This window comes from Sturnira hondurensis, unplaced genomic scaffold, assembly GCF_014824575.4.
Source record: "Sturnira hondurensis isolate 20B ecotype Veracruz unplaced genomic scaffold, ASM1482457v3 Scaffold0010128, whole genome shotgun sequence".
Taxonomy (NCBI): domain Eukaryota; kingdom Metazoa; phylum Chordata; class Mammalia; order Chiroptera; family Phyllostomidae; genus Sturnira; species Sturnira hondurensis.
In genome coordinates this window covers 40,553,705-40,580,073 of record NW_028082759.1, presented here as the reverse complement: position 1 = coordinate 40,580,073, position 26,369 = coordinate 40,553,705, and the positions used below count along the sequence as shown (strand labels likewise).

At 39.6% G+C, this 26,369-nt stretch overlaps 1 protein-coding gene across 6 annotated transcripts in view; it reads right to left on the bottom strand.

Moving 5' to 3' along the window:
* The window catches only part of ESRP1 (epithelial splicing regulatory protein 1), a 52,958-nt gene that overhangs the window by 14,920 nt on the left and 11,669 nt on the right, over window positions 1–26,369 (bottom strand). For 4 of the 6 annotated variants that reach the window (XM_037058747.1, XM_037058744.1, XM_037058748.1 and 1 more), the window contains exons 5-13: window positions 20,553–20,651; window positions 20,361–20,415; window positions 19,011–19,121; window positions 18,759–18,891; window positions 18,627–18,669; window positions 16,381–16,682; window positions 13,727–13,945; window positions 11,268–11,466; window positions 7,979–8,147 (exon numbers count right to left, since the gene is read on the bottom strand). In XM_037058747.1, the coding sequence (XP_036914642.1) occupies window positions 7,979–8,147; window positions 11,268–11,466; window positions 13,727–13,945; window positions 16,381–16,682; window positions 18,627–18,669; window positions 18,759–18,891; window positions 19,011–19,121; window positions 20,361–20,415; window positions 20,553–20,651 (1,330 nt within the window). The remainder of the gene's footprint in view (window positions 1–7,978; window positions 8,148–11,267; window positions 11,467–13,726; window positions 13,946–16,380; window positions 16,683–18,626; window positions 18,670–18,758; window positions 18,892–19,010; window positions 19,122–20,360; window positions 20,416–20,552; window positions 20,652–26,369) is intronic. The other 2 variants (XM_037058746.1, XM_037058750.1) reach the window with 1 other exon arrangement.

The following is a 26,369-nucleotide window of genomic DNA, read 5'->3' as shown; positions in this document are numbered from 1 at the left end:
CCAGACCACCTTCTAACACCATATACAGGAATAAACTCAAAATGGATTTAAAAACTTAAAATGTAAACCCTGACCGGCGTGGCTCAGTTGGTTGGGTGTTATCCTGCAAAGCAAAAGGATGCTTGTTTGATTCCCTGTGAGGGAACATGCCTGGGTTGCAGGTTCCAGCCTAGGTTGGGGGATGTACATGTGGCAACCGATTGATATTCTCTCTCATATTGATATTTCTTTTTCTTTCTTTCTCCCTCCCTTCCCCCTCTCTAAGTAAGTGAACACATAATTTTTAGAAATCCTTAAATGTAAGACTCAAAACCATAAAACTTGTAGAAGAAAACATAGGCAGTAAATCTCTGATATTTCTCTTACCAGTATTTTTCTGATATTTCTCTCCTAATAAGGGAAACAAAAATAAATAAACTAACAAATGAAGCTCTGTCAAACTAAAAAGATTTTGCACAGCAAAGGAAACCACCTCTCCAAAGAGGACATACAGATGGCTAATAGACATATAAAAAGGTGCTCAATGTCACTAATCATCAGGGAAATGAAGAATTAAAACCAAAATGAGATACCACCTCACACTTGTCCAAAGGACTGTCATTAATCAATTAACAAACAAGTCTTAGTGAGGATGCTGAGAAAAGGGAACCCCTCATGGACTGTTGGTGGGAATGCAGATCAGTGCAGCCAATGTGGAAAGCAGTGTGGAGATACCTCACAAAGATTAAAAATGGAGTTGCCTTGCCCTGGCTGGTGTAGCTCAGTGGATTGAGCACGGGTCTGCGAACCACACAATCGCGGTTCGATTCCCAGTCAGGGCACATGTCTGGGTTGCAGGCCAGTTCCCAGCAGGGGACTCACGAGAGGCAACCATACATTGATATTTCTCTCCTCTCCTTCCCTTCCCCTCTAAAGATAAATAAATAAAATCTTTAAAGAAATGGAGTTGCCTTATGACCCAGCAATGCTATTTCTGGGTATATATCTGAGGAAAACCAGAACACTAATTTAAAAAAATATATGCACCCCCATGTTCATTGCACCATTACTGACAATAACCAAAACTTGGAAGCAGCCCAGTGCCCATCAGTAGATGAGTAAATTAAAAAGCTGGGGTACATTTATGCAATGGAATACTACTTGGCTACAAAAAAAAATTATGTTTTGCAACAACATGAATGGATCTAGAAAATATTATGCTAAGTAAAATAAGCCAGTCAGAGAAAAACAAGTACCATATGATTTCACTTATATGCAGAATCTAATGAACAAAACAAACTACCAACAAAATAGAAACAGGCTCTTTCTTAGATAAAGAGAGAGACAAGGCTGACGGTTGTCAGAGGGGAGGAAGATCTAAGGGCTGGGTGAAAAAGGTGAAAGGATTGAGCAAAACAACAAAAAGAGAAAGAAAAACAAACAAACAAACAAACCCACACAGCCCTAGTCAGTGTGGCTCAGTTGCTTGGAGCATAGTCCTGTAAACTGAAAGGTGATGGGTTCAATTCCCAGCAAGGCATGTCTAGGCTGTGGGTTCGGGCCCTGGTCAGAGTGCATGCAAGAGGCAACCAATCGATGTTTCTCTCTCATATCAATGTTTCTCTCTCTCTTTCTCCTTCCCTTCCCCTCTCTCTATGATCAACAAACAGAGAGACCCGAGATGGCAGAGGAGTAAGTGGAAGTTAAACTATCTTCCTCCCAGGACTAAACTGGAATTACAACTAAATTATAAAAAAATCACCTTGAATAGCCAACTGAATGCTAGCTGGAGAGAAGCCTTATACCCATAGATGGAAGAAGCCACATCACCATAATGTGACTGGTAGGGAGTGTGGAAAAGGCGTGAGAGGGCTGACTGGGCTCACACAGGTAGCAGCTGAAGTGAGGGAGAGATATTTCAGTGGCTGAGGGCATCCCTTGTGAACTATGAGGTCTAAACCCCAAGCTGGGCTCCTCAGCCAATAGCACCAGAACTATGGGAAAGGAATCCATATGACAAATGACTGGGAAAAGCAGCAGGGTTTCTGTCTGCCAGGGAGAGACAGCTGGATACACGGAGAGCATCTTAAAGGGCCAACACACAAAATTCGATTTGTAGCCACTAACGCCACCCAGGCTCTGGCAAAGGGAGGCAGAGTGGACTAGAGACACAAGGAGAGTCTGAGGAAGTGGCTCTGGGGAGAGAGCTGAAGGAACACCTGCCAGAATCCCTGTGCTGAGTTATGCCCCATACTGCAGGAGCCATTCTTCTCAGGCAGAGCTCTCTTTTCCAAGTGGTGTCAACCTGAGAGGAATCAATAGCCCCACCTGCAGGAATTACTCTGCCCTACCCTGTGGTGCGTAAGACCTCCTGCTGAGGAGTACAGTTGGAACACTTTCACTCTTCAAGCCTAACAAAAAAGCCTGCAGACAGAGGCAGATGTCTGGGAGCGCAGCTGGGTTCTTTCTGCACACAAACAAGCCCAGCAGAGGGAACCACAAGCTGTGGATTGCTGATAGCTCCAAACAGGTTACCGAGGGCCAGTCACAGCATGTGACCTAGGCCTGAAACAGTCTTGCAGATCTACCTAATACACAGAAAAAAAAACACGAAGGTGAAGCCAAAGAAACAGGGACATTCTCCAGAAGAACTAGATGAAATGGAGGCAAACATTTATCAGTGTTTAGATTAATGATTATAAGGATATTGAACAGCATGAAAAAAGAGATAGAAACTATACAAAAAGGACAAGTTGGACCCAAAGAGGCCTACACCCAGGCACATCATGATAAAAATGGCAAGGCTTAAAGACAAGAAGAGAATCCTAAAAGCCACAAGAGAAGAGCAGGCACTTACATACAAGGAAGCACCCATTAAACTATCAACTGATTTCTTAACAGAAACATTTCAGGCCAGAAGGGAGTGGTGTGAAAAACTCGAGGTGATGAAAAGCAAAGACCTTCAACCAAGGTACTTTATACATACTTTTCAAGTGTATACGGAACATTTTCAAGGATAGACCACATGTTAGGACATAAAATAAATCTCAATAAATTTAAGAAAATTGAAATCGACTTCCGCCAAGATGGAGGCATAGGTGGAAACACTATGCCTTCTCCCACAACCAAGTCTGAATACAACAAAGGTTTGGAGAACAAAGACACAGCCAAAAAACAGAAAATTGAATTGTACAGAAGTCCCACAAAAATGAACCATTCAACTGGGGTGGTAAGAGGGGCGAAGCCAGCAGCGGAGCAGGGTCGGGCAGGAAAGATTCCCCAACCTAGCCACACAGGTAGCCTGGACCCAGTCAGGGTGTGGGGCAGACTGACCGAGGTCACACATTCGAGCACAGTGAGACGGACCACGCAGGCCCCAGAGGGCAAACCCAGTGGTGGAGGACTGATGGCGGTGGCACACTCGAGTGCAGTGGGACGAAATGCGCGGGCCCCGGTGACGGTGGCAGCTGTGGCACCTGCGGCGGGAGGCGGCAGACGGGACGCCATTGCTCCTCTCTGACCCCACCCCCACATATAGCGTCACAACCCAGGGACTGCGTTGCCCTGCTCTGGTGAACACCTAGGGCTCCGATCCTGCTACATAACAGGCACAAACAGCCCAAAAGATGGCGCAAGAAGAACTCAAAGTCCCAGAGCTGATAACTCTAAGCAACCAAGAGATTGCCAACCTCTCAGATGCACAGTTCAAAACACTAGTCATCAGGATGCGCACAGAACTTGTTGATTACAGTCACAAATTAGAGGAACAAATGAAGGCTAAACTAATTGAAATGAAGGGAGATGCATAGGAAACCAATAGTGATGGAAAGGAAACTGGGACTCAAATCAATGGAATGGACCAGAAGGAAGAACGAAACATCCGACCAGAAAAGAATGAAGAAATGAGAATTCAAAAAAATGAGGAGAGGCTTAGGAACCTCCAGGACATCTTTAAACCTTCCAACATCTGGACTATAGGGATACCAGAAGGGGGAAAGAAACAGCCATGAGTGGAACACTTATTTGAACAAATAATAAAGGAGAACTTCCCCAGTCTGGCAAAGGAAATAGACTTCCAGGAAATCCAGGAAGCTCAGAGAGTCCCAAAGAAGTTGGACCCAAGAAGGAACACACCAAGGCACATCATAATTACATTAGCCAAGACTAAAATGAAGGAGAGAATCCTAGAAGCAGCAAGGGATAAGGGGACAGTCACCTACAAAGGAGTACCCATCAGACTGTCAGCGGATTTCTCAAAAGAGACCTTACAGGCAAGAAGGGGCTGGAAAGAAGTATTCCAAGTCATGAAATCCAAAGACCTACAGCCAAGATTGCTTTATCCAGCAAAGCTTTCATTTAGAATGGAAGGACAGATAAAGTGCTTCTCAGATAAGGTCAAGTTCAAGGAGTTCATCATCACCAAGCCCTTATTATATGAAATGCTAAAGGGACTTGTATAAGAAAAAGACGATGGATGGGATGGGAGTAATAGACAGAAAACTGTACTTGAAAAATAATTAAATAAAAAAAATTGGAAAAAAAAAAGAAGAAGACGATGAAGAATATTAGCAGTGAAAGGACAGTAAAGTCACAGTTATTAACAACCACACCTAAAACAAAAGCAAACCAAGAGGACAGCTAGATCAGGAGTGGAACCATAGAAATGAAGAACACATGGAGGGTTAGCAACAGGGGGGTGGGAGGAGGAGAAGGGGGAGAAGGTACAAAAAATAGCATAGACAGTAGGTAGAAAACAGATAGGGGGGAGGGCAAGAATAGTGGGGGAAATATAGAATCTAAAGAACTTGAGACACGTGGTTATAAACTAAGGGGGGGAATGGTGGGGGAGGGAGTGTGTGGGTGGAGGGGAATGAAGGGGGGAATAGAACAACTGTAATGGTATAATCAATAAAATATATTTAAAAAAAAGAAAATTGAAATTATATCAAGCATCTTCCTTGATCACAATGCTATGAAACTAGAAATCAATCACAAGAAGAACACTGAAAAACACACAAAGGCATGGAAGCTAATTAATATGTTATTAAACAATGAATGGGTCAACAATGAGCTCAAAGAAGATACCTAAAGATACCTTGAAACAAATGAAAATGAGAACACAAAAACCAAGAATCTGTGGAACAGACATAAAGCAATCCCAAAAGTGAAATTCACAGCATTATAGGCAGATCCCCAAAACAAGAAAAAGCTCAAATAAACCAATCTAACTTTGAATGTGCTAAGTGAAATAAGCCAGGTGTAAAAGACAAATACCATATGATCTCACCTATAAGTGGAACCTAAACAACAAAACAAATGAGTGAGCAAAATATAACCAGAGACAATGAAACAAAGAACAAGCTGACAGTAACCAGAGGGGAGGTGGGATGGGACAATGCATGGAAAAGGAGGAAGGGTCATCAAGGAACATGTATAAAGGACACAAGGGCAAAGCCAAAGTGGGGTAGGATTGAGGGTGAGAGGTGGGAATGGATTGGGTGGGGAAAGTAGTGCTGGGAAAATGGAGACAACTGTACTTGAACAACAATAAAATATTTTTTTAATCAAAAAAAAAAAAGGAGGAACTTGAAAAAGAACAACAAACAAAGCACAAAGTGAGTAGATGGAAGGAAATCATTAAGATCAAGGAAGATATAAATGAACTAGGATCTAAAAAAATAATACAGAAGATCAATTAATCCAAGACCTGGTTCTTTAAAAAGATAAACAAGATTGGCAAACCTTTGGCCCTGGCTGGTGTGGCTCCAAAGGGTCAGTGGTTTGACTTCCAGCCATGGCACATCCTGGGCTGTGGGCCAGGTCCCCAGTGGGGGGTGTGCAAGAGACAACCACACATTGATGTTTCTCTTCGTCTCTTTCTGCCTCCCTTCCTCCCTTCCCCTGTCTCTAAAATTAAATAAATAAAATCTTAAGGGGAAAAAAAATAGATTGACAAACTTTTAACCAACTCATCAAGAAAAAAAGAGAGGACCCAAATAATAAAATCAGAAATGAATGAGGAGAAGTAATAACTGACACCAAACAAATACAAAGGATTGTAAGAAAATATTATGAACTAGGCCAAGAATATTATGCCAATATTATGCCAAGAAACTGGACAATCTAGATGAAATAGATGAATTCTTAGAAACATATAATCTTCCAAAAATAAATCAGGAAGAATCAGCGAATCTGAATAGATAGATTACACCTAATAAAATTGAGACAGTAATCAAAAAAACTCCAAAAAAACATAAGCCATGGACTAGATGGCTTCACAAGTTAATTTTAGCAAACATTTTTAACACCTCTCCATCTCGCAAACCGAATACAGCAACACATCAAAAAGATCGTACACCATGATCAAATGGTATTTATTCTGTGGATGAAAGGTTGGTACAATATCCGCAAATCAATAAATGTGAGTCACCGCATAAACAAAATGAGGATAAAAACCATATGATCATATCAATAGATGCAGAAAAAGCATTTGATAAAGTCCAACACCCATTTATGATAAAACCTCTCATCAGAGTGATAATAGAGGGAACACAATTCAATATAATAAAGGCCACGTATGACAAACCCACTGCCAGTAGCATAGTCAACAGGCAAAATGAGCCATGCCGATCAGGGAGAAATGCTTTTTTTTAAGACCAGGAACACCACAATGATGTCCACTTTTACTCTTTTTAACCTATATAGTATTGAAAGTCCCAGCCACAGCAATGAGACAAGAAAAACAAATAGTTATCTGAATTTGAAAGGGAAGATGTAAACTTGTCATTATTTTCAGATGACATTATACTATACATAGATAACTAAAGATTCCACCATGATTTGTGTGGCTCAGTTTGTTGGGTGTTGCCTCACAAAGTGAAAGGTCGCCGGTTCGATTATTGGTCAGGGCACGTGACCAGGTTTTGGGTTCAGTCCCTGGCAAGGCATCTACGAGAAGCAAACCACTCATGTTTCTCTTCAAATCAATATTTCTCTTCCTCTCTTCTCCCTCCCTTCCACTCCCTCTTAAAATAATTTTTTTTAAAAAGAAAGATTTCACTAAAAACGTATTAGAACTGACAATTTAATAAAATAGCAGGATACAAACTTAATATTCTGAAATCAGTTGCATTTATACACACCAATAACTATCAGAAAGACAAATTAAGGAAACAATCCCATGTATAATTGCATCCAAAGAAAACCCCTCTTAAAAATACATGTAACCAAGGATGTAAAAAGACTATACTTGAAAAATTATGACAATGAAAAAATAAACTGAAGATACCTATAAATAGAAGCTATATACCATGCTCATGGACAGGAAGAATTAACATAGTTAAAATGTCTACAATACCTGAGGCAGACTACAAATTCAATGCAATTTGAGGTAAAATATCAATAGCATTTTGTATAGGACTTGAACAAATAATCCTAACTATATACATAAGAAACTAAAATAATATTGTGTCAGCAATAATTAAAAAAAATTTTCCCTAGAAAACCAGGGAATATAGTTGATTCTAATAAAGCTTTAAATAAATTTTATCTGAAGTTGTTTTTAAAGATTTAGGGGAGAAAGGATACAGGTTGTGCATGATTTAAAACAACTGTGTTTATTTACTGTGAGGTGATATGAATTAATGCTATTTATAAATATAATTGTTATTAACGATTTTCCTGTTTTTAAATTCATTCACAAGGTATTGCCACCCTATTGCAATAATTACAGTGCCCCTCACTTATGGTTCTAAGATGGGAGAAGCTAAAAAAGTAGAACTGTACACAAAAATAGCTTGAAAGATTCTGTTAATACATGATTAAAAATAAACATACTTTGGTTACCTTGAAACAACCTCACTTTGAGATATGACAGAAGCAGCTGTCTACCATGCTAACTTTGAATATGGCAGAGAATATTCTTCTGTGAACTCGGGCACTGGCCTTCGAAGGAGGCCTCTGTTTTTGTCCCTCATGTCCACGTCCATCAGAGCCTTACCTGGGGTAGTACGCTGTGTAGTTCATGAAGAGCTGAGTGCCTGCTGGGTAGTATGCTGTGGAAGGCTGCAGTGCCCGTGGATTCAAAAGTAGAGAGGGCTGATAAATGGCAGCTTCAGTAGGAATAACTGCTGCAGGAGCTGGAAATGTGTAGGAAGGAGGAGACAGGCCTAAATAAGCAGAGAGAGAGAGAGAGGGAGAGACTTTGAAACATTTGTAAGAGCTGACACACACGTGCAGCACTAAAGCCGTAACATTATTACACATACACATTTTAAAGTAAAAGCAATTCTTTCTACTACCCTATCAACTTTCTTTTGCCTAAACAGACAAAATCTGAAGTAATCTCAGATCTCATACTCCAATTTAAAGAGACATTCTTGGTTTGAAATTTGGAGAAAACGGTATCATCAAAAGTCTTCTGAAACATTTCATGACATGTGACATTTCCCTTCCATGCCTGAGTGCCAGTTACCACAAGTAAACACTGAGGAAAGGAACATGGGACTGACATTCAGCCTAACTTCCTGTTAAAAGCTGTTATTCCATCAGTGTGAAATGAAAATGGTGATGCTGAAACACTCTTCACCAGTATCATGTATTGTGTCAGATTATAGGGTTTCTGAATGAACTGACATAAAAGAAGTAAATTAACACTGCATTATTCCCACTAGGAGATGGGCTTTGAAGCTAATCTACACCTTCAAACCTGGGGAGGGGGTTGGGGGGGAATCCAACCTGGAAAGTAGTCCCGAGAAATAGAAGCACCAGTCTTCCTGAGAGTCAGCTCAGAAACTGTGGACTCAGATTATATAGAAAATAGGAAGAATGAAATTGCTTTGTCTTCTGGTTATCCAACTTCAGCCAGACCACCTCATGGTCCCAACTTTGACATGTGAGATGAATACAATTCTCCAAGCCACGGGTACCCACCAAAAGAGGTGACTGAGAGGCTGTCTGAATTTACGGCTCCTAACTTTAATGGTCACACCTAAAACAACCTAATTTATTTTGTGAATAGCAGAGGGCCAAGGGATCATTTTCGCATGAAAATCTCTGATTTCGGCAATTCTTATGAGTTTTGACATGTCTATGGAGAACAGTAGGGCGGTCACCTGAATATGGGTCCACAGGGCAAAAGCCTCATGTAGTTACACATACTGACTTCATAGTCACCTTTGCGGTACCTTGTTCATACTGCCTGAAAACTGAGCTACGTGTAGATACCTAACAGGTAGGTGAGTTTTAAAATTATGGAGAGTCCACATATGGGCAATTAGGATACATTGGGGCATCAGGGTCATATAGAAAAGTAAAGCCTGTGTTCATACTCTGCTTTCAAAACTATCAAGCAATTCATTAAATGAGAGTATCTCATACCAATCAGACATCTATAGTAGGTACACATCTGTTCTGCCTCAAAACAAAGTAGAAAGTTTTAACAACTCAACAGAGTAGGCAGCTCAGATTTGTGTATGCAAATGACCGTACAGCCATTCTCACATTCCTAAAAAAGAGCAAGATGTACATATTCGTAGACTAGAAAAATAGAGGTGACCCTAAAACTTTTTGAACAGTTAAATTTCAAAAAACAAAGAAAAGTTTACAACTTTAAAACAATGAGACTTTAGCAGAATTTCTTGCTCAAACTCAGTTAAGAAATTCCTCAGTGAGTCATGACTAGTCACTATTTTAACTGTATTAATTCTTGAGATTATATAAAAATCAATGCAGTTTCTGTGAATTTTTTGGTTCTTGTATAAATAAGCAATCACCTAAAGTGAGTTGACAAGAAAAAATCAGTCCAATAGAACAGGCATAATATTATCATTTACAAAATCAAAATTCTGATTTGAATGAAAAAATAAATAAATTCTTCTATTAAAATAGTAAGTGGCCAAATTTAGTTATAATTTTTGGAAAGTATTAAAAGTAAAGATATGGAAATATATTTTATATAAAAAATAAATTTCAAATTATTATTTTAGGGCATGTGAGGGAGAAAGGAGACGAAATGAAAAGTCTTATGAAGAAAGTGTAATAACCAGTTTTGTACCAGGAAGAGAGAAGTAAAATGATCACAGCAGAATTTTGGTTACACATGAAGGAAAAATTCCCTTATCCATAATGCTTGATAGATTATCACTTAAGAAAATTATGAAAGTTACTGACATTATCAATGACTTATGGACACAATACATAGGACTAAGATTACTTTAAGATAACCACTTAAACCCAATCATAGATTCTCAAAACTTAATACTTATTACCGACCAACTCTTAGATATTCATTTGCCAACAGCAAGCAGCGGATAAATAGAATATTAGCATTAGGAATTCCAAGGGAAAAAAAGGATTAAGCCCCACTGAATATTCTATAAATAATCCTTATTCAAATAGGTCTATTGGTACAGATTTCTCTTTACTAGAAAGTCATGTCCTATGCTCCCCCTTTTATTGGAATCAAGCACAAAATCCAGTTTACCGTCTCAGTTCTCTCTGGACTGTATTCCAAGCACTACGTTCTTTAAACATACCCAACACACCTCCTAATAAGCTATGACTTATTCAAAAGTGAAAACTGTGTGAAAAGATTCAGCTTTTAACATTAGATCCCCAGTGTTCCTTAGTCACTAACCAGAACTTGGTCTTCAGACTAAAGGGCTTATTCCTCTCAAACAAGATTCCAGATGGCTTGCACCCAGATGCCAATGAGCAAGAGCATGGCTTGAAATTAAGCACTGATCCTGCGATCCAATGGAAACTTTGGCTAATTTATTTACGCATTCATATTTTTTACTCACTTGCTCATTCCAGATATCTTGGAGAGCAAGACGAATGCTCCCCAGGTTATCCTACCCAAAAAATACTTAATGCTCAGTAACTTAACGATGCAAAATGGACATCGAATCAAATGTGTTATAGAAGAAAAAAAAAGACCCAGCCATATGTATTTTCCCTTTAAATGCGTATTAAAATATCTACATAGCCAGGTTGCCTCCCAGAGTCAGTGCTTATCTTGAGCACACTAAGCTTCAGAAATCAAGGGCTTATCACGGGAAAAGCAAGAATATAATTTGAAAGGAGGTATTTGTAGCATATCTCTAATTATGGATGTCCACAACCAGAATCTCACACGATTACCAGATACTACCGATTTCAGATGGGAAAGCCTTATGTAACCACCTTCCTGCCTCAGAAAGAACCAGGGACACAGAAAGTTGTGAAAGCAGCTTAAGCACCTACCAGCACACAGCGTAGAATAGCGCCAAGACCCAAGAAAAACTTACATGGTAACTTACATGGCGGTGGGGACAAGCCATTTCGATTTAAAGTGCCCCCCATTAACACAAAGTTCATCTCCTCAGCTGAACACTGAAAGACTTCAACATATCTGTCCTTCATGGTTTTTTTATGACACTTCTGTGCAGCCATAAACGCTCTGTCCGCAGACTTCATCTGGATAAAGGCATCTCCTGATGGGCGGCCCTGAGCGTGTGGGGGAAGAATAAAAACAAAAGGAGACTGTCTCCTTCAACAAGGAAATGGTTGCTTTCAAAACATGCAAAGTGACAATCACCCAAAGTACAGACATTTTAGCCACAAAATCTGGGTGACCATGTGATCTACTGAAATCTGACTTGGCATTTCATCACCTCATCAATCACCAGAATAGCCACAAAAAGTGGAAGAAACAATTTTGAGAGCTCACAGCTGAAAGAGATTCTTTTTGGTTTCTATTTGTATCAGATTGACAAGGTTCTGAAAAGGTCTGTCTCCTTGCGACTGTGGTCTCAAAGTACAGGGTTGTGGAGTGGGTTTTGCATTTCTGAAAAATATGACTAGAACATACTAGATTGAGAAAAGCTGGTAACAGAACCAGCATTTGAGTTTTATGTATCCTCCTATGGGAAAGTGAATAAAAGCAGTGTTCTCCTTTAGCTCTTGGTTCTGTCCATCAGTGCCCTGCAATATCCCTTTCCGTTCTCCCTGCAGCCTAGGTTGGAATGTGGCTTGGGGACAGGAAGGGGAGACCGCACTGGCAGGTGCAAAGCACGGGGAAGGCTGGCGATAGCTGTTATCATCAGCCTTCCAGGGAAGCCCTTCTCTCACCTTCACCCATGCACCTCCATCTTAAATCTTGGCCCAACAGGCATTGATAGTCATTTCTTCTGTTACTAACAGTTAGCTAAAAATCTGCTGTTCAAAACGAAGCTGATAGATCTGTGTTCCACAGAACCAAAATGACAATTTTATTTAGCATCAACATTTTATGGGGGAGAAAAAAAATACAATCAGCTTGTAAGATTTTCTTATTCATGGATGTCTTTAAAAGTCCCTAAGGGACTATTTAATGCAAATTATTACCATGCAAGTTACCATACGAGTTACCATACCAGGGAAATTAGGGACACCAGGGAAACCCAGTCCAAGATGGAAACCTGACATCTCTGAGACAGCTCAGAGCTTGTCCATCATCTAAGAAGCATTTCACCCAAGTGCAATCGCAATAGGTCATGTGGGTCAATGATAGGTAAACCTGTCTACTGTTGTTAATTAAAGAGTAATAATAGCCCCTACATTATTAGAAATGGTGACCCAAAGAGAAACCAAACTAATCCCTGGAGGGAGTTTATGAGGAATTATGGGGAATTTTATTCGAAAGGACTCTGATGAAGCATGCTGAGAGGGTACCTATTCAGATAAAAAGTTGCATAGCTTAACATGAACATAAGAGTTAGAATGAGCATATGCTGGCATGGAAAACCAGGCAGGGTTCAGGAGGTTTCAGATCGCCTGTACCCAAGGGCATGCATTTTCCAGTGAGACAGGATCATGGTCACGAACATGACCAAACCTCCATGTGAAAAGACAAAGTGGAATACTAGCAATTTAGAAAAACACTGGCATTCCAATACAAAGTTATGTTCAATCCATTATTCATCAAAAACATCTCATTTTCAAAAATTAAAACAACCTTGCTTTTAATAAAAGAGTTCCAAAACTTTAATTGGGATTCTCGGTTTACAGGTTTTTAGAATTCTGTCCTGTTGGATAGCAAAAAATACTGGCATATTGTCCAGTAACAAAGATGATTTTACTCAACCCAAATCAAGGGAACTAAGTCAGGAACTGCTTTACCAATGCTTAGAATATATACCTCTGCACATCACAGAACTCAGTTACATTTTTACAGAGGTTTCTACTAAACAAGTAATTCATAGTACCTTTGAGTGCCTGTTATAAACACAGTGTTCTGGGTGGTGCAGATACTAGTCCTTATTGAGTTTACACTTCACTGAAAGTAATTTGGTGTCTAACTTACATCTAAATATATATAAACACATACATATGAAATAGAATAAGCTGTTTCTAAACAGCCTGTGGGCAGGAACTACTCTGGAACAGAGACAATGTCATTGGTTTACACATTGTCCAGGTTTGCTTTCACACCATGATGGCAGAGCTCAGTAGCTGCACCACTAGGATGTACTAGACTGATAACGTCCAATGATGCTATTGAGAATTTGATAGATACATGTGATGACAGAGTCAGAGCCAAATTCAAATTATCATACCCACGACAACATTCTTTCTGGAGTTCATCTTAAATACCTCTAGCATTTATAGTTATATCACCCTTCCAAGGCTTACGGTACAACTGATCAACCTCTGTATTCTTCTACTGTATGAGACTCTTTGATAATAAGAATACGCAAATCAGTTTCCCAGTAAGCAACTTTCTTACCTGGTGATTCAATACCATGTGAACCCCGTGAGTTCGAATATCTGTGGAAAACTCCCCCAGAAAGTCCAGGATGTCCTCAATTGTGGCCACATAGGGAAGACCTCGAAGGCGAATACAGTCTCTAACATTGGTGGGGGGCACAAATTGCTGAGGTAGTACTGGAATAATGGGAGGGGTTGGAAGTGGAATGAGAGGGGCCGAGGAGAATCGATTCAGCACCTGCACTCAAAGCAAAAGGGAAGTGATTTAGAGCCTTGCTATGCCAATGCTGTCAGCACTGGCATTGCTAGGGGGCCTGTTAGAAATGCACAATCTCAGCTCTACCCCAGACCTAGTAAGTAGAAATCTGCACTTTAACAAGACCCCCAGGTGATGCATAGCATATTAAGGTTTGCGAAGCACTCATGGAGCCAGGGACTCATGCTTTTCAGCTGCGCGGGCATGATACCCACTTTAGCCAAATGCATGCTGGGGATACACCACACACAACGCAAATGCGCTTAGATTAAGGACTTGTCTACTAGACAACGCACCACTATCTGCCTTGGGGCAAATATCCTTAAAGTTGCAACTTTCACAAATATCTGGAATTGCTAATCGTGGACTGTTTTATCAATTTATTAGATCTCATTTTTCTAATCCAATAATCCCCTCAATATTGCTTCACAGTCCACCTTCCAATCCAAGAAGCATAAAGGCAATAACCCAGTAATGGAGCCAAAGGTAAAACAAGGATTACGGATTATATTACAATACAATGTCACATTTATAAAGCAAATAATATTCAAAGCAAAAAAGATAGAATGGCAGAATAATGTAACACTGGAAAAATAATTTAGTGAACATAAAAACAATCAGTTAGTGTCCAAGTGAATTTTTAGACACTGGCAAGACACAGGATCTTGACTCTTAAATAGAATAGAATTTGGGTATCTTGAGAATGAATAAGGCCAAGTACCTTTTGAAGAAAAAAAATGCTCCCAGGCAATTCAAAGTTCTTGCCTATTTTTGTCTTAGTTTAGAACACAGCCACTAGCTGATAATAGGGAGTCCTTGGGCAAATGCCATGTGTGGTATCCCTGGGTTTTCTGAACAACTGACCCATGCAAACTTTATCATTCCATAAACTGAAAATATAAAACAACTGAACTTGCGAATATGTGCCCTAATTTCCTTATTCACAACCTGTCCAGTTGCTATTTGAGTACGAGGTGACCAAACAACAACAAAATCAAAAATAAACACAACAAAGAAACTGTAACCACAAGATAGCAAGGTTTCCAAAAATTATACAATCCAGACACAGCATAAATGTTAGAAAAAGAACACAATAGAAAATAAACATGGTTATAGACAAACTCGAGGCAGGAAATGGTCTAGCACCTACAGAACCTGACAAATAGGTGGTGAGCGAATAGTTATTGAATGAAATATTAGGAATGAAAAGACACTGCAGAGCCAATGATTACTTCAAATCTTATTACATAAATCGGTAGAACTAGGGGGCTGGAGCGGAAGCTCACCCACACACGAAACTACCTTATGTTAGAGTCCCACAGAGGTAGCGTACTCTACACCCAAACAAATCAATAGAAAGAAGCCAAGGCGGTGGGGTAGTCCATTTTCAGTTATGATTTACATGAAACTGTTCTTCCAATGAAAAAATCTTATATTCCCCCTCTAGTTTGGGAAAGATGTCTGTAATATTTGAATCCCAAAGAATGTACAGCTTATTTTAGATTCAGGATTTGATATTCATGTTCAACAAGGTACAGACTTGTTTTAAATCATAATATACAATGGGCTTTGTAGAAGCTACACAAAATCATTTCATAAACTCACAGACATAACAGTGGAGTCAATGTCCTAACCGCTTGCAAAAAAAGTCCAAAAGAATCACTAACTATGTTCTACTACAGGGCTCAAATAGGATAATTGAAAGGGCCTTGTGAAGCAGTCTACTGTGATCTCAGATACCGAGGAAACACTCACTGACCCTGGAAGGGAAAGGTTCAGCTGGTAAATCGAGAAGAAAGCCAAAAGCCCTGAGACCCTGGAGATGGTTCCATGCCTAGGTCTTAGAATGTTTTTAGGAACTGATTTGTGCCTCGAAACAACTCTGAATTCCGAAAGTAAGAGGGCATAAGAAAACTTTGCCACTAACAGCACGGAACTGATCAAGCTTGCTGGAAAATAAATTTGGCAAGACATCAAAATTAAAAACCTTAAAAGCTCACGCCCTATATTCAGTTCTAAAGAAATCAGTCAGAAATTAAGAGCTTTATAAGAATGTTTATCTAGAAATCCCCTATGGCAGGGGAAAAAAATCCAAATGTATAGTAGAAATTTAAATTATGTAACTCTATGAGACATATTAACTTAAGTATAAATTTTTTCAGACTTGAGTATACTTTCAAGATACTGTTTTGAAACAGAATACAAAAAAACACATGGTCTGTGTTCTGTGTGTATACAAGCTAACGTGCTTGTTATCATTTGGTTAAGAAACAAGTTTTTTTTTATTCACTTACACTTTCTGTATTTTCCAAATTTCATGTTAACAATGAATAATGGAGGGTTGTTTTCAGAAATTAGAAGAAAACACAAAAAAACAGGAGTAATGCAAAACTGCCACCAATTTACTGAAAACCAACCTGCTGAACTTCAGCTGCTGTGCTCCTGAAGAGTTCAATGTATCTTTTACCCAACAAATCCTTATGCTTCCTCAGTGCGTTCTGTGCATACTCCTCACAAGCAAAGAGGACGAAAGCATCCCCTGTTGGCCTGCCATCTGGGTAGGTCACAAACAGGATTCCCTCCTTTCCCCCCGTGATGGGGCAATGCTGTCCAAAGAAGGCCACCACTTCATCAGCTGTGGCTGTGAATGGCAGCCCCCGCATGCGGACAATGACTTGATTTTCCTTGGAGAGAAACTGGGCTACCTCATTGGATGTACCTAGGAAAGACAAATATTAGGAAGCATGGGGAGAAATGATTAAGACATCAACTTTACCAAATTCAAAATGGTAAAATTCTAGGCAATGCCTTGAATTCAAAATTAAGACTCAAACACTCCCACCCAAATTTACAGTAACATCCCAGGAAAAACAGAATTCTCTTCCCACAGACTTAAAAGTTTTCCTTTACCATTTTCATAAAACACCTCCCAATTAGAGGGGTAACCAGACAACTAAATTATGGACCAACCACCATATTCTTCTCATGGAGAGGCAATTAATCACCCTGGTGGTTAAAGGCGAGTGCTGAAGCTAGAATGTCTGGGCCTAGTCCTGGCTTTATCATTTTACTAGGGCACTACTTTAGTGAAGTTTAACTTCCGTGACGTAGTTTCCTCATCTGCTAAATGAGGGGAAAATTACCTACCTTATAAATTATGAGAATAAGTCATTACATCTAAAGTACTTTAGTGATTTTTGTTATTATTTTTCTGATTACTTCTTATTAAGATTCAAACATACTCAAGTAGAGAGAACAGTGAAATAAATATGCTTAGCAGTCAGTTTCAACACTTATCCATACTCTGCCTAACACAAAGCATGTAGTACAGTACGGCCACAGAGCAAATATTCCAATGCACATAATTCAAGCTCATACACTAGTAACATTGTCCCTTAATCCTACTGCCCACATACCATGAAATCCCAGACATTAGCCCGAACATTAATTAACTTTGCCACCTTCAATTCACAATGTTATCTAGCATGGAAACTCAGGATCATCTAGCAATTCAAAATATACTTTACCCATAATTAACATCAAGTATTACTTTGGGAACTCTGGAAATACTATTAAACTTGAAGCTGTGAATTTGGAAGCCCTGGTTTATCTCAAGAAATAAGAGCCAGAACAGAATTACACCAGACAATTATGTAAACAGGCTGCTGTTACTAAAGTTCTAAAACTACAAAGGTTTTTTTACCAGTCTATACTACAATGCAGGGATAAAAATGTTCTTTGTATTTAGGTGAAAGTCAACCTAGTATATTTTGGCAGTGGTGTCAACAGTCTCTTAATAGGTCCATCAACATTCTTTGATTCAGCTACGTGTAGACACTCATCCTAATGCGCAGCACATACAGAGATACAAAATATTCACTGCAACATACTTAGAGTGAAGAGTTGGAAATAAGCTCTAAAATGCCCAACAGGCATGTTTGATAAAAATTTATGGTACATCTATTACTCAACAGCAGTGAATGTTTAAGAAAACAGAGTGACATAGGAAGATGCTCATTATACTAAAAGGAGCAAGGGAAAACTTGCAATAAAAACTTACAAAGTATTTAGTTACAGGTATAGGAAAAAAATCAATTGGACAAATCATGGTTCACGTTTTTATGTACCTGTTATTTTTAGGTTTTAAGGTTGTAAATCACTCAAGAATTAGATTGAGACTTTTTATATTCCTGCTTCTTTCAGACCATATTACTGAGAACACTACACATCCTCAAATACTAGAAGGCAGAAGGTTACCATATTCATGGTCATTGATGAATTAAGGAAATTTTAGAAAAACTACAAGCAGACATGCAACAATTCCAGGGATTCTAATGTGGCTTTTTGAAAGTAGTTTTCAGACTATTTTCTTTCAAGAACTACTCTTTTCCTGTGTACGTGACTTTATATGACCTTTTCACCTTTGGATAATACTATTTTTAACAGCTATTTAACTACAGTTGATTGACTTAAACCTTAGGGCCAGTGTTATGCATTATACTTACTGATACTATTGGACATTTTCTTCCTCTTATCAAAAAAATAAGGTTGATTCCTATATTTTCCTGGGAAACAAAAACCATTCAAGACTATTTATCTACCCTTAATATTTAAGGAAAATTTTAGAATCTTATTATAGCCACATTGTATAAGAGGCACTCACCACCAGCGATTTTAAGAAAATCTTCACCTGTTGCTTTGTAAACCTAAGGAAAGAAAGGGAAATGTAAATAGTTTCTGAGCCTTCTGATGATCATACTGAAGATGCCAAGGACCCCGGGCTGGGAGGCTATACCTCAATGTAGCGGGTTCCCATGTGGTGTTTGTGCCTCTGCAGCGCAAGGTCTCTGTGCTCCTCACTCACAAACCGAACCAGGGCCTCTCCATTTCTGCGACCCTGGGCATTCAGGCAAAGTGCTGCGCCTCCCCTTTGGAAAGAACAGAACAGAGAGCAGTAGGAAAAATAATACAGTCGGGGGGAAAAATGAGAGGAAACCCACTCTCCCTTTGGGATTGTTAAGTAAACTAGAGATGAAAGAAAACCAACTTGGCAATATTGAGCCCTTTGAAGAATCTTGCAATATCTTGATCTGAAGACTGCCATGGCAAACCTCGGGCCCTGACTACCGTGTTGTCATCAATCAGCTCCATCTTGCTGCTGTGGATCAAGCATAATTTCAGGTTGCACGATTAATGCTAGTGACCCTGACCTATCATCCCCTGGAAGACAATTTGCTTATTTGCCCATGTGGTATTATTTATTTGGTGTTCAGATAAGACTTTTAATACTGCCTGTTTTCACTCTGGAACCTCAAAAATCACCTGGGCCCAATTCAAAGCTACATTTTTAAGTGCTTCACTATAGAAAGACAACTGGCTATGCAGATCCAACACAGCCGGCTCACCCAGCACTTCATCTATCAGGTGAGTCGCTGCTTGCTTGCCATAAACTCAGAAGGCCCAGTATCAGTTCACAGGAAGCAGAGGTCTCCCAATATGCTGGCAGCTGTTAAGTTCTAGAACCAAGAAGGATAAGTTCAAATTCCTTCTCCAGACTGGCTGGTATGTATACCAGTAGGTTCTAAACCCAGTTTGACAGCAAAGTTTAAGATCTCCGTGAAGCCGGCAGTTAACCCACACCAGGAGTATGCGTGCACACTCACAGCCTGCCATTAAATCATCTCCTCTATCAAATGGGAACCATCACAGAGAGTGTTTATGGAAATGCCTGGGAGTGCCCACACCTTAATGAGTCATTGGCAAATCACATACGATATATTTTGACACCTTTAATGTTCTATTCCTTCTATATTGATATTTTTGATACTCCTAGGACATATTCCTAATGACTCACTTTATCCACAACTAAATAGGCCTCAGAGGCTCTCTGTGGGCAAAGATGTCAGAAGTTTCTGTTCACGTCAGGCACCAGGCAATCTCACGGAATTCACTACAGTGATTTACAAACCCAAGCAGGTCTACCTGTGATCACAAACAGAGATACCACCATTTCATACTCCTCCCCAGTTATTTCCTTTGCTTTGAAGTAGAAGCTGATAGAGCATACTTTAAATTATCTCAGTAAAGATCTTGTGAACTCTTTTAAAGCCTATGATTTTTCCTTTGGAAGTTTTCCAGTGAGAGGATGGACAGTTCAGAGACTAAAATAAAAACCATAGACACAAACATATAATGTAGTTAACGTCATAGTGACTAAGGATGTGCATATTTCATTAAATGTTAATCCCGACATCCAAGCACACTGTAAGATATAACATTCTTATGTAAATGACCTAATATTGAAAAATGGATAGCCAAAAATACAAAGGGAGTTAAATATCGCAAAGTGAGTAAAATAAATCAAAAGGCTCAAATGGAATAGTACTCAAGTACTTACCAAGTGCCACTTTCAAATTTGTAATTCACTCTTTCTGGATCTGAAAACCTGTGATCTAAAAATGAGAACAGAACACACAAGTCATTTTTGCTCTTAGGGAGACGAAGCTGTGAAAGAAGTTCAAAGGTCTGGGTGAGGGAAGGTGGGTGGGGTCAAATTCTAGGCCTGTGCTGTTGCTGCAGTGATACTTACTGTAAGGCTCTGAAATCATGGCTAAAATGATATCCCCCATATCTTCAACTTGAGAGGCTCCATACCGGGAGGCTGAACTATTCTTCTCTAAATTTAAACCTGGGAGATCAAGTCAAGGAAACATTTTGGGGAGGTAAAATGAGGTTGCTTCTAACCTCAAATTAAACTCACACAGATCTAAGAAGCCGAGTAAAATGTATCTCAAAGGACAGTTTTTTTTTTTTTCTTTCATCTTCTTTTTTTAAAAGATTTTATTTATTTAGAGAGGGGAAGGGAGGAAAGGAGAGAAACATCAATGCATGGATGACTCTCGCACGCCCCCTACTACGGGCCTGGCCTGCAACCCAGGCATGTGTCCCCACTGGGATTCAAACTGGCAACCCTTTGCTGGCCAGCACTCAACCACTGAGCCACACCAGCCAGGGCTCAACCAACAATTCTTTGAAATCTCAGCATGGCTGTGTCCCATCAGTCTGGCCTTCACCCACACTTCCTGCAGTCTCTAATGCTCTTAGGTAAAACGACCACATCGACCCTGTCCTGACATTCTATTGGCAACAAAAATTTGTTGAGTAATAGTAAATACATGAATACTAAGACTTTGTTTAGTTTCAAACCATGAAGTAGTCAACAAAGTTAACAGAATCCTTTATTCTATACATTGTTACAGCATGCACAAGGCAATGACCATGCTGGCTTAAAGACACGGTTACATCAGTTAAGACCATAACGTACTAAATGACATTTTTTAGCCTACCATTCGAAAAAGACACCCCAAATTACTGGTGACACTATTTTTGTGATGCCACCCCTACTCAGAACTTCCCTTAGAGCCCCATAGTACGGCCATCTTGGATGGCAACAAATGCTTGTTCTCTGAGAGTAAATTTGTGAGGAACAATTCAAGCCCTCAGAGACAACATTGGCCAACATAGCTCTTAATCAACAGAGGGCATTGTTTTTTAAGCCAGGAATAAGAAATGCATGTCTCCAATTGGGTTTGAGGGTGAAACCCAAAAGAGTTTCACCAAGTTTTATGAATTTGCAATTTCTCTAAAATAAGCATGTACTTTTGTTAAGATAGTTTACCTTAGGAAGCTAACAGTCATTGAAGTTTTTAAGTTTCAATGCTGTAGTAACACTTTGTCTTGAGTATAAATTTGCATCAATTTTATAATGTAGTATAATGCATACGACAACACTGACTGGCCCCACGTTCCAGCCAGCCCACTGAACCTCCCATACCTCCAGCAAAGACCTCACCAAAACGCTGTATCCAATATCTACGCTGTACACCGTAGAAATCATGATGTTCACATCTCACAAATTTGCTGAGAATAAAGCCTACTTAACAAAGAAGGACTGACAGTACTCATGGGAAAGGAGTTCCTTGGATTTAGAAAATCAAAAATGTTGTGAACAAAATAATGGAACTGGACAGGGGCCAAGCTGGCAGACTGGGCTCCAGGGCTTCTGAGTGCTGGGCTTGCCACTGCATACGACGCCTGCTCTGTAGCACACGTGCAGCAGAAGGGAAAGGAGCTGGGAGCACTGAGCAGTTGCTCCTGCCCTGACTGCGTTCTCCCAATGGGCCATTTAAGGAATAGGTGCCCCATAGCTTCCCCCTATTTAAGGATTTCATGAGCTGATTGATTGAGATTCTTAAAACACATGCAAGTAAAACCCCACCCCCCATTTCACAAGAGGAAGAAAAGCCAATTGAAGCCAAAGAAGCATTCTATTTTTATATTTCTTGCCTCCTCTTGCTCTCAATATGCAAATTTCTTAAAAACAAACAAACAAACAAACAAAAATAATACTATGGACTGTATATTTTCTCAACTTTAAAATGAAAACAAGGATGTTCAATATTAGTAATCATTGGACAGATGGAAATCAAAACCATAATGATCACCTCATGTCTATCAGAATAGCTATTGTCAAAAAGATAACTAAGTGTTGGAAAGGATGTGAAGAGGGAACATTCATACTCTGATGGTGGGAATATAAACCAGTGCAGCCACTATGTAAAACTATTTGGAAATTCCTCAAAAACTGAGAATAGAGCTATCATATAACCTACCCATTCTACTTCTGGGTAGTTACCCAAAGAATACAAAAACACTAATTCAAAAAGACATATACAACCCTGTGTTCAATGCAACATTATTTACAATAACCAAAATGTGGAAGCAGCCGAGAATGAATGGATAAAGATGTGGTACACACAGGGGTAGACCAGAGTAGGTCTAACATTGTGACACGAATAATAAATGTTTCATGTACTCACAACTATAAACCTTCTTTGCCCACCCCTGTATACACAATGGAATATTATTCAGCCATAACAAAGATGGAAATCTTGCCCTCTGCAACATGGGGGAACACGGAGGATACCATGCTAAGTGAAATAAATAAGATGAAGAAAGACAAGTACCAGATGATGTCACTCATATGTGGAATCTTAAAAAATAAAATAAATGAACAAAAGAACTCATAGATCACAGAGAACAGACTGGAGGGGAAGGGGTTGGGAGGAGGGCAAAAGGGGTGAAGGGAATCAATTGTATTGTGATGGATGGTGAACAGACTTACAGTGGAAAACACTTTCCAGTACATATAAATAATGAATTATAATGTTGTACCCTGAAATAAACATGGGCTTGTACACCACGTTTCCCACAATTTGAAAAATAAAATGAATAGCCATCGGGGTGGTGGTTATTAGCACGTTTGCCTTATTTTACAGTTTTCTGACTGGTAGAAGGATAAAAAATGAAGGAATGTATCTTTACAAGTTTGTAAGTAGTATTTTATTTAAATGAGGATGTACAATGTTCAAGCATTTCTGAGAGCTCCCTTCCATCAAGCTTACGGCCAATCACCAGAAGAGTCAATTTAACAAATAATATCCCTTTCCAGCCTCAATGCAAAATTCCTTTCCATTTCACCCCTCCCCCTGCCTCCTCTCTCCTTCCCCCAACAGACACCTTGCGTCACTTTCTCACTGTGCCAGGCATATCTACGTTGTGCTGTCCTTCACAAACCCCATGACTCTGCAGTTAAACATACCACATGTACAAATGCGGCCATATGTTCCTTGGCAAACCACTTAATCACTAAATTTCAGCTTATCTGTAAAGCTTAAACTGTGATCATCTTTGGTTCCCTGGGGTGTACTTTGTGAAGATTAAATAACATAAAATAAGCCCAGGACACAAAACAGGCATGTAATAAGTGATGGCCTTCCCCTTCTTCCTGGAACCTTTAAGTGACCGACTTTCATAACTCATTATATAATCACACTGAGGGTCACATTTATGGCTGAAAAATCTGAATTTACCAGATGCCCATTTGTATACTCATAGGATAATCATCAGGCTGAAGTGGTAGGTAATTTCTGCAGCGCGCATACACAGACGCAGTATCGCAGCCTTTCCCTCTTCCAGTGATGAAACAAATGTGTTCATGGAAGTTTAGAAAAATCAGTCCCAGGAGATAGTCAAGCAACAGAGCAATGACAACCTGTTGGCATCGTGAAAATGGTCACTTGTAGGGAGGCTGTATTAGAACATGTTTATTAATTGTCATTTTCAAAGACTATGACAGGACAGAAAACCAGAACCAAAGGATAAACATAGTTTGGGGAAATAACTGCCCTAAATTTTCTGTGGAGGAATGGGGAGGGGACTTTTAAAGATCCATACAGAAGAAAGATTAGCTGTGACCAGGCCTAGTTTATCACACCAGCTCTCACTGCCGAATAATCGTTTGGAGCCCAGCAATTCTAGTAACATTTTCAGCTTTGTCAGGAATAAAGAGAATGGAGCAGAGAGAAACATATCCAAGAAATGGAAAACAACCCTACTGTATAAGCCTCTGCCGGCCTGTAGGGCAGTTAAGTCTTCGTTGGGAGGGGTTTTCTGTATACCATAGGACATGTTTTGTAGCATGCTGGCTCCTACCCACCCTGTTAACGATTTAAAATGTCTCTAAACATTGGTAAACGTTTCCTGGTGGGCAAAAAAAAAAAAAAAACAAACAACAAAAAACCAACCACACCCTTTGTTGAGAACCAGTGGTGAAAACGAACAGTTCCCAATAGCTTTGACTTCACCCATTAACCATCTACAGAACTGTCAGGAAACGCTCCTACGTGTAAGAGACCCTTATCCAACAGATATTTTTAAAGGTAGCTGGCAAAACACCATCTATTTCCTTCTATTTTCACAATAGTCCTGCCAATAGCAAAACCAAACAGACGAAGAAACTAGAATTCAGAAAAGCACTGTAACTCATTCAGTTTCCCAGCTGGTAAGTAATGGAGCTGGAGTCACAATACAGATCCGACTGGACTATGCGTACATAATTTCCTGCCCCAAGAAGCTCTGCCTAATTCATTTTGAGCAATACTTTGTGAAATGCTTTCTAAATGTACACATAGGAGCCAAGTAAAAGGGAGAGATCAAAAGCAAAAATGTAAAGCATCCTGTGTAGATATACGATTGTAGCTGAAGAATTATTTTTACTGAATTCTACTTTTTAATTAAGACTATGTTCTACAGCCCTGGCTGGTGTAGCTCAGTGGATTGAGCGTGGGCCTGCGAACCACACGATTGCGGTTCGATTCCCAGTCAGGGCACATGCCCGGGTTGCAGGCCAGTTCCCAGCAGGGGACACACGAGAGGCAACCATACATTGATATTTCTCTCCCTCTCTCCTTCCCTTCCCCTCTAAAGATAAATAAATAAATAAAAAATGTTAAATAAAATAAATTTTAAAAAGACTATGTTCTACAGAGCTGTAAGTTTACAGCTGTAAAATAACTACACATGGGGCCAGGTGTATAGTTGAAATATCAGGGGTACCATTCTTGAAGGTGTGTGCTTTTCTAACCACTACACTATAGACCTGAAACTAAAACAGAATATTGAAGCAAAATGTAATTTGAAAGAAATTTTTTTTAAAATATTTTATTTATTTATTTTTAGAGAGAGGGGAAGGGAAGGAGAAAGTGGGAGAGAAACATTAATGTGTGGTTGCCTCTCATGTGTCCCCCATTGGGGACCTGGCCTGCAATCCAGGCATGTGTCCCGACTGGGAATCAAATCATCGACCCCTTGCTTCACAGGCCTGTGGCTCAATCCACTGAGCTACACCAGCCAGGGCAGAAAGAAACTTTTTGAAAGAATATGTTCTAGACATTTGGCTAACTTGGCTCCATATCACGTGTCCCAACGTGTTTCTAAGTCATCACACACCAAAAGGATCAGCAGCTCTAAGCTCTTAACAACTGTTAAGTCACCTAACCTCCTTCATACCCAAACCACCCCTGTGCATACATACACACACATACACACCTCTTTAAAAGGTTTGTTCAATTCATAATCCTTACCCAAATTCAACATGAACTAATGAAAGAGAGTGAGGAAAAAAGTTTTAGTAGCCATTCTTTCCCCTATCAATTTATAATTACAGATTGAGTTACTTGCTGCACGTCTGATCTTGAGGGAAGGCAAGATGAGTCTGTGCCTCCTGATTTATGGCTCGTCATGCAACTTACTCATCCTGCCCTTGAGGCAGCCACAACAGCACCAACAGGCTCAGCCGGCTTGATAAATGAGAGGTGCCATGAGGAAATGAGGAAGGGTAAAGCCAGACAGGTGGGAACATAACTAACATTGCAGGCTACGACTGAGCAAAGTACTACAGAGTTTAGAAACTGAGAGACTTTTGCCTATATTTGAACAAGAGGAGTGTTTTCTTTAGTGCCACCGTCACTAAAACACATTTCAGGATTTAACCCACATTCTTATT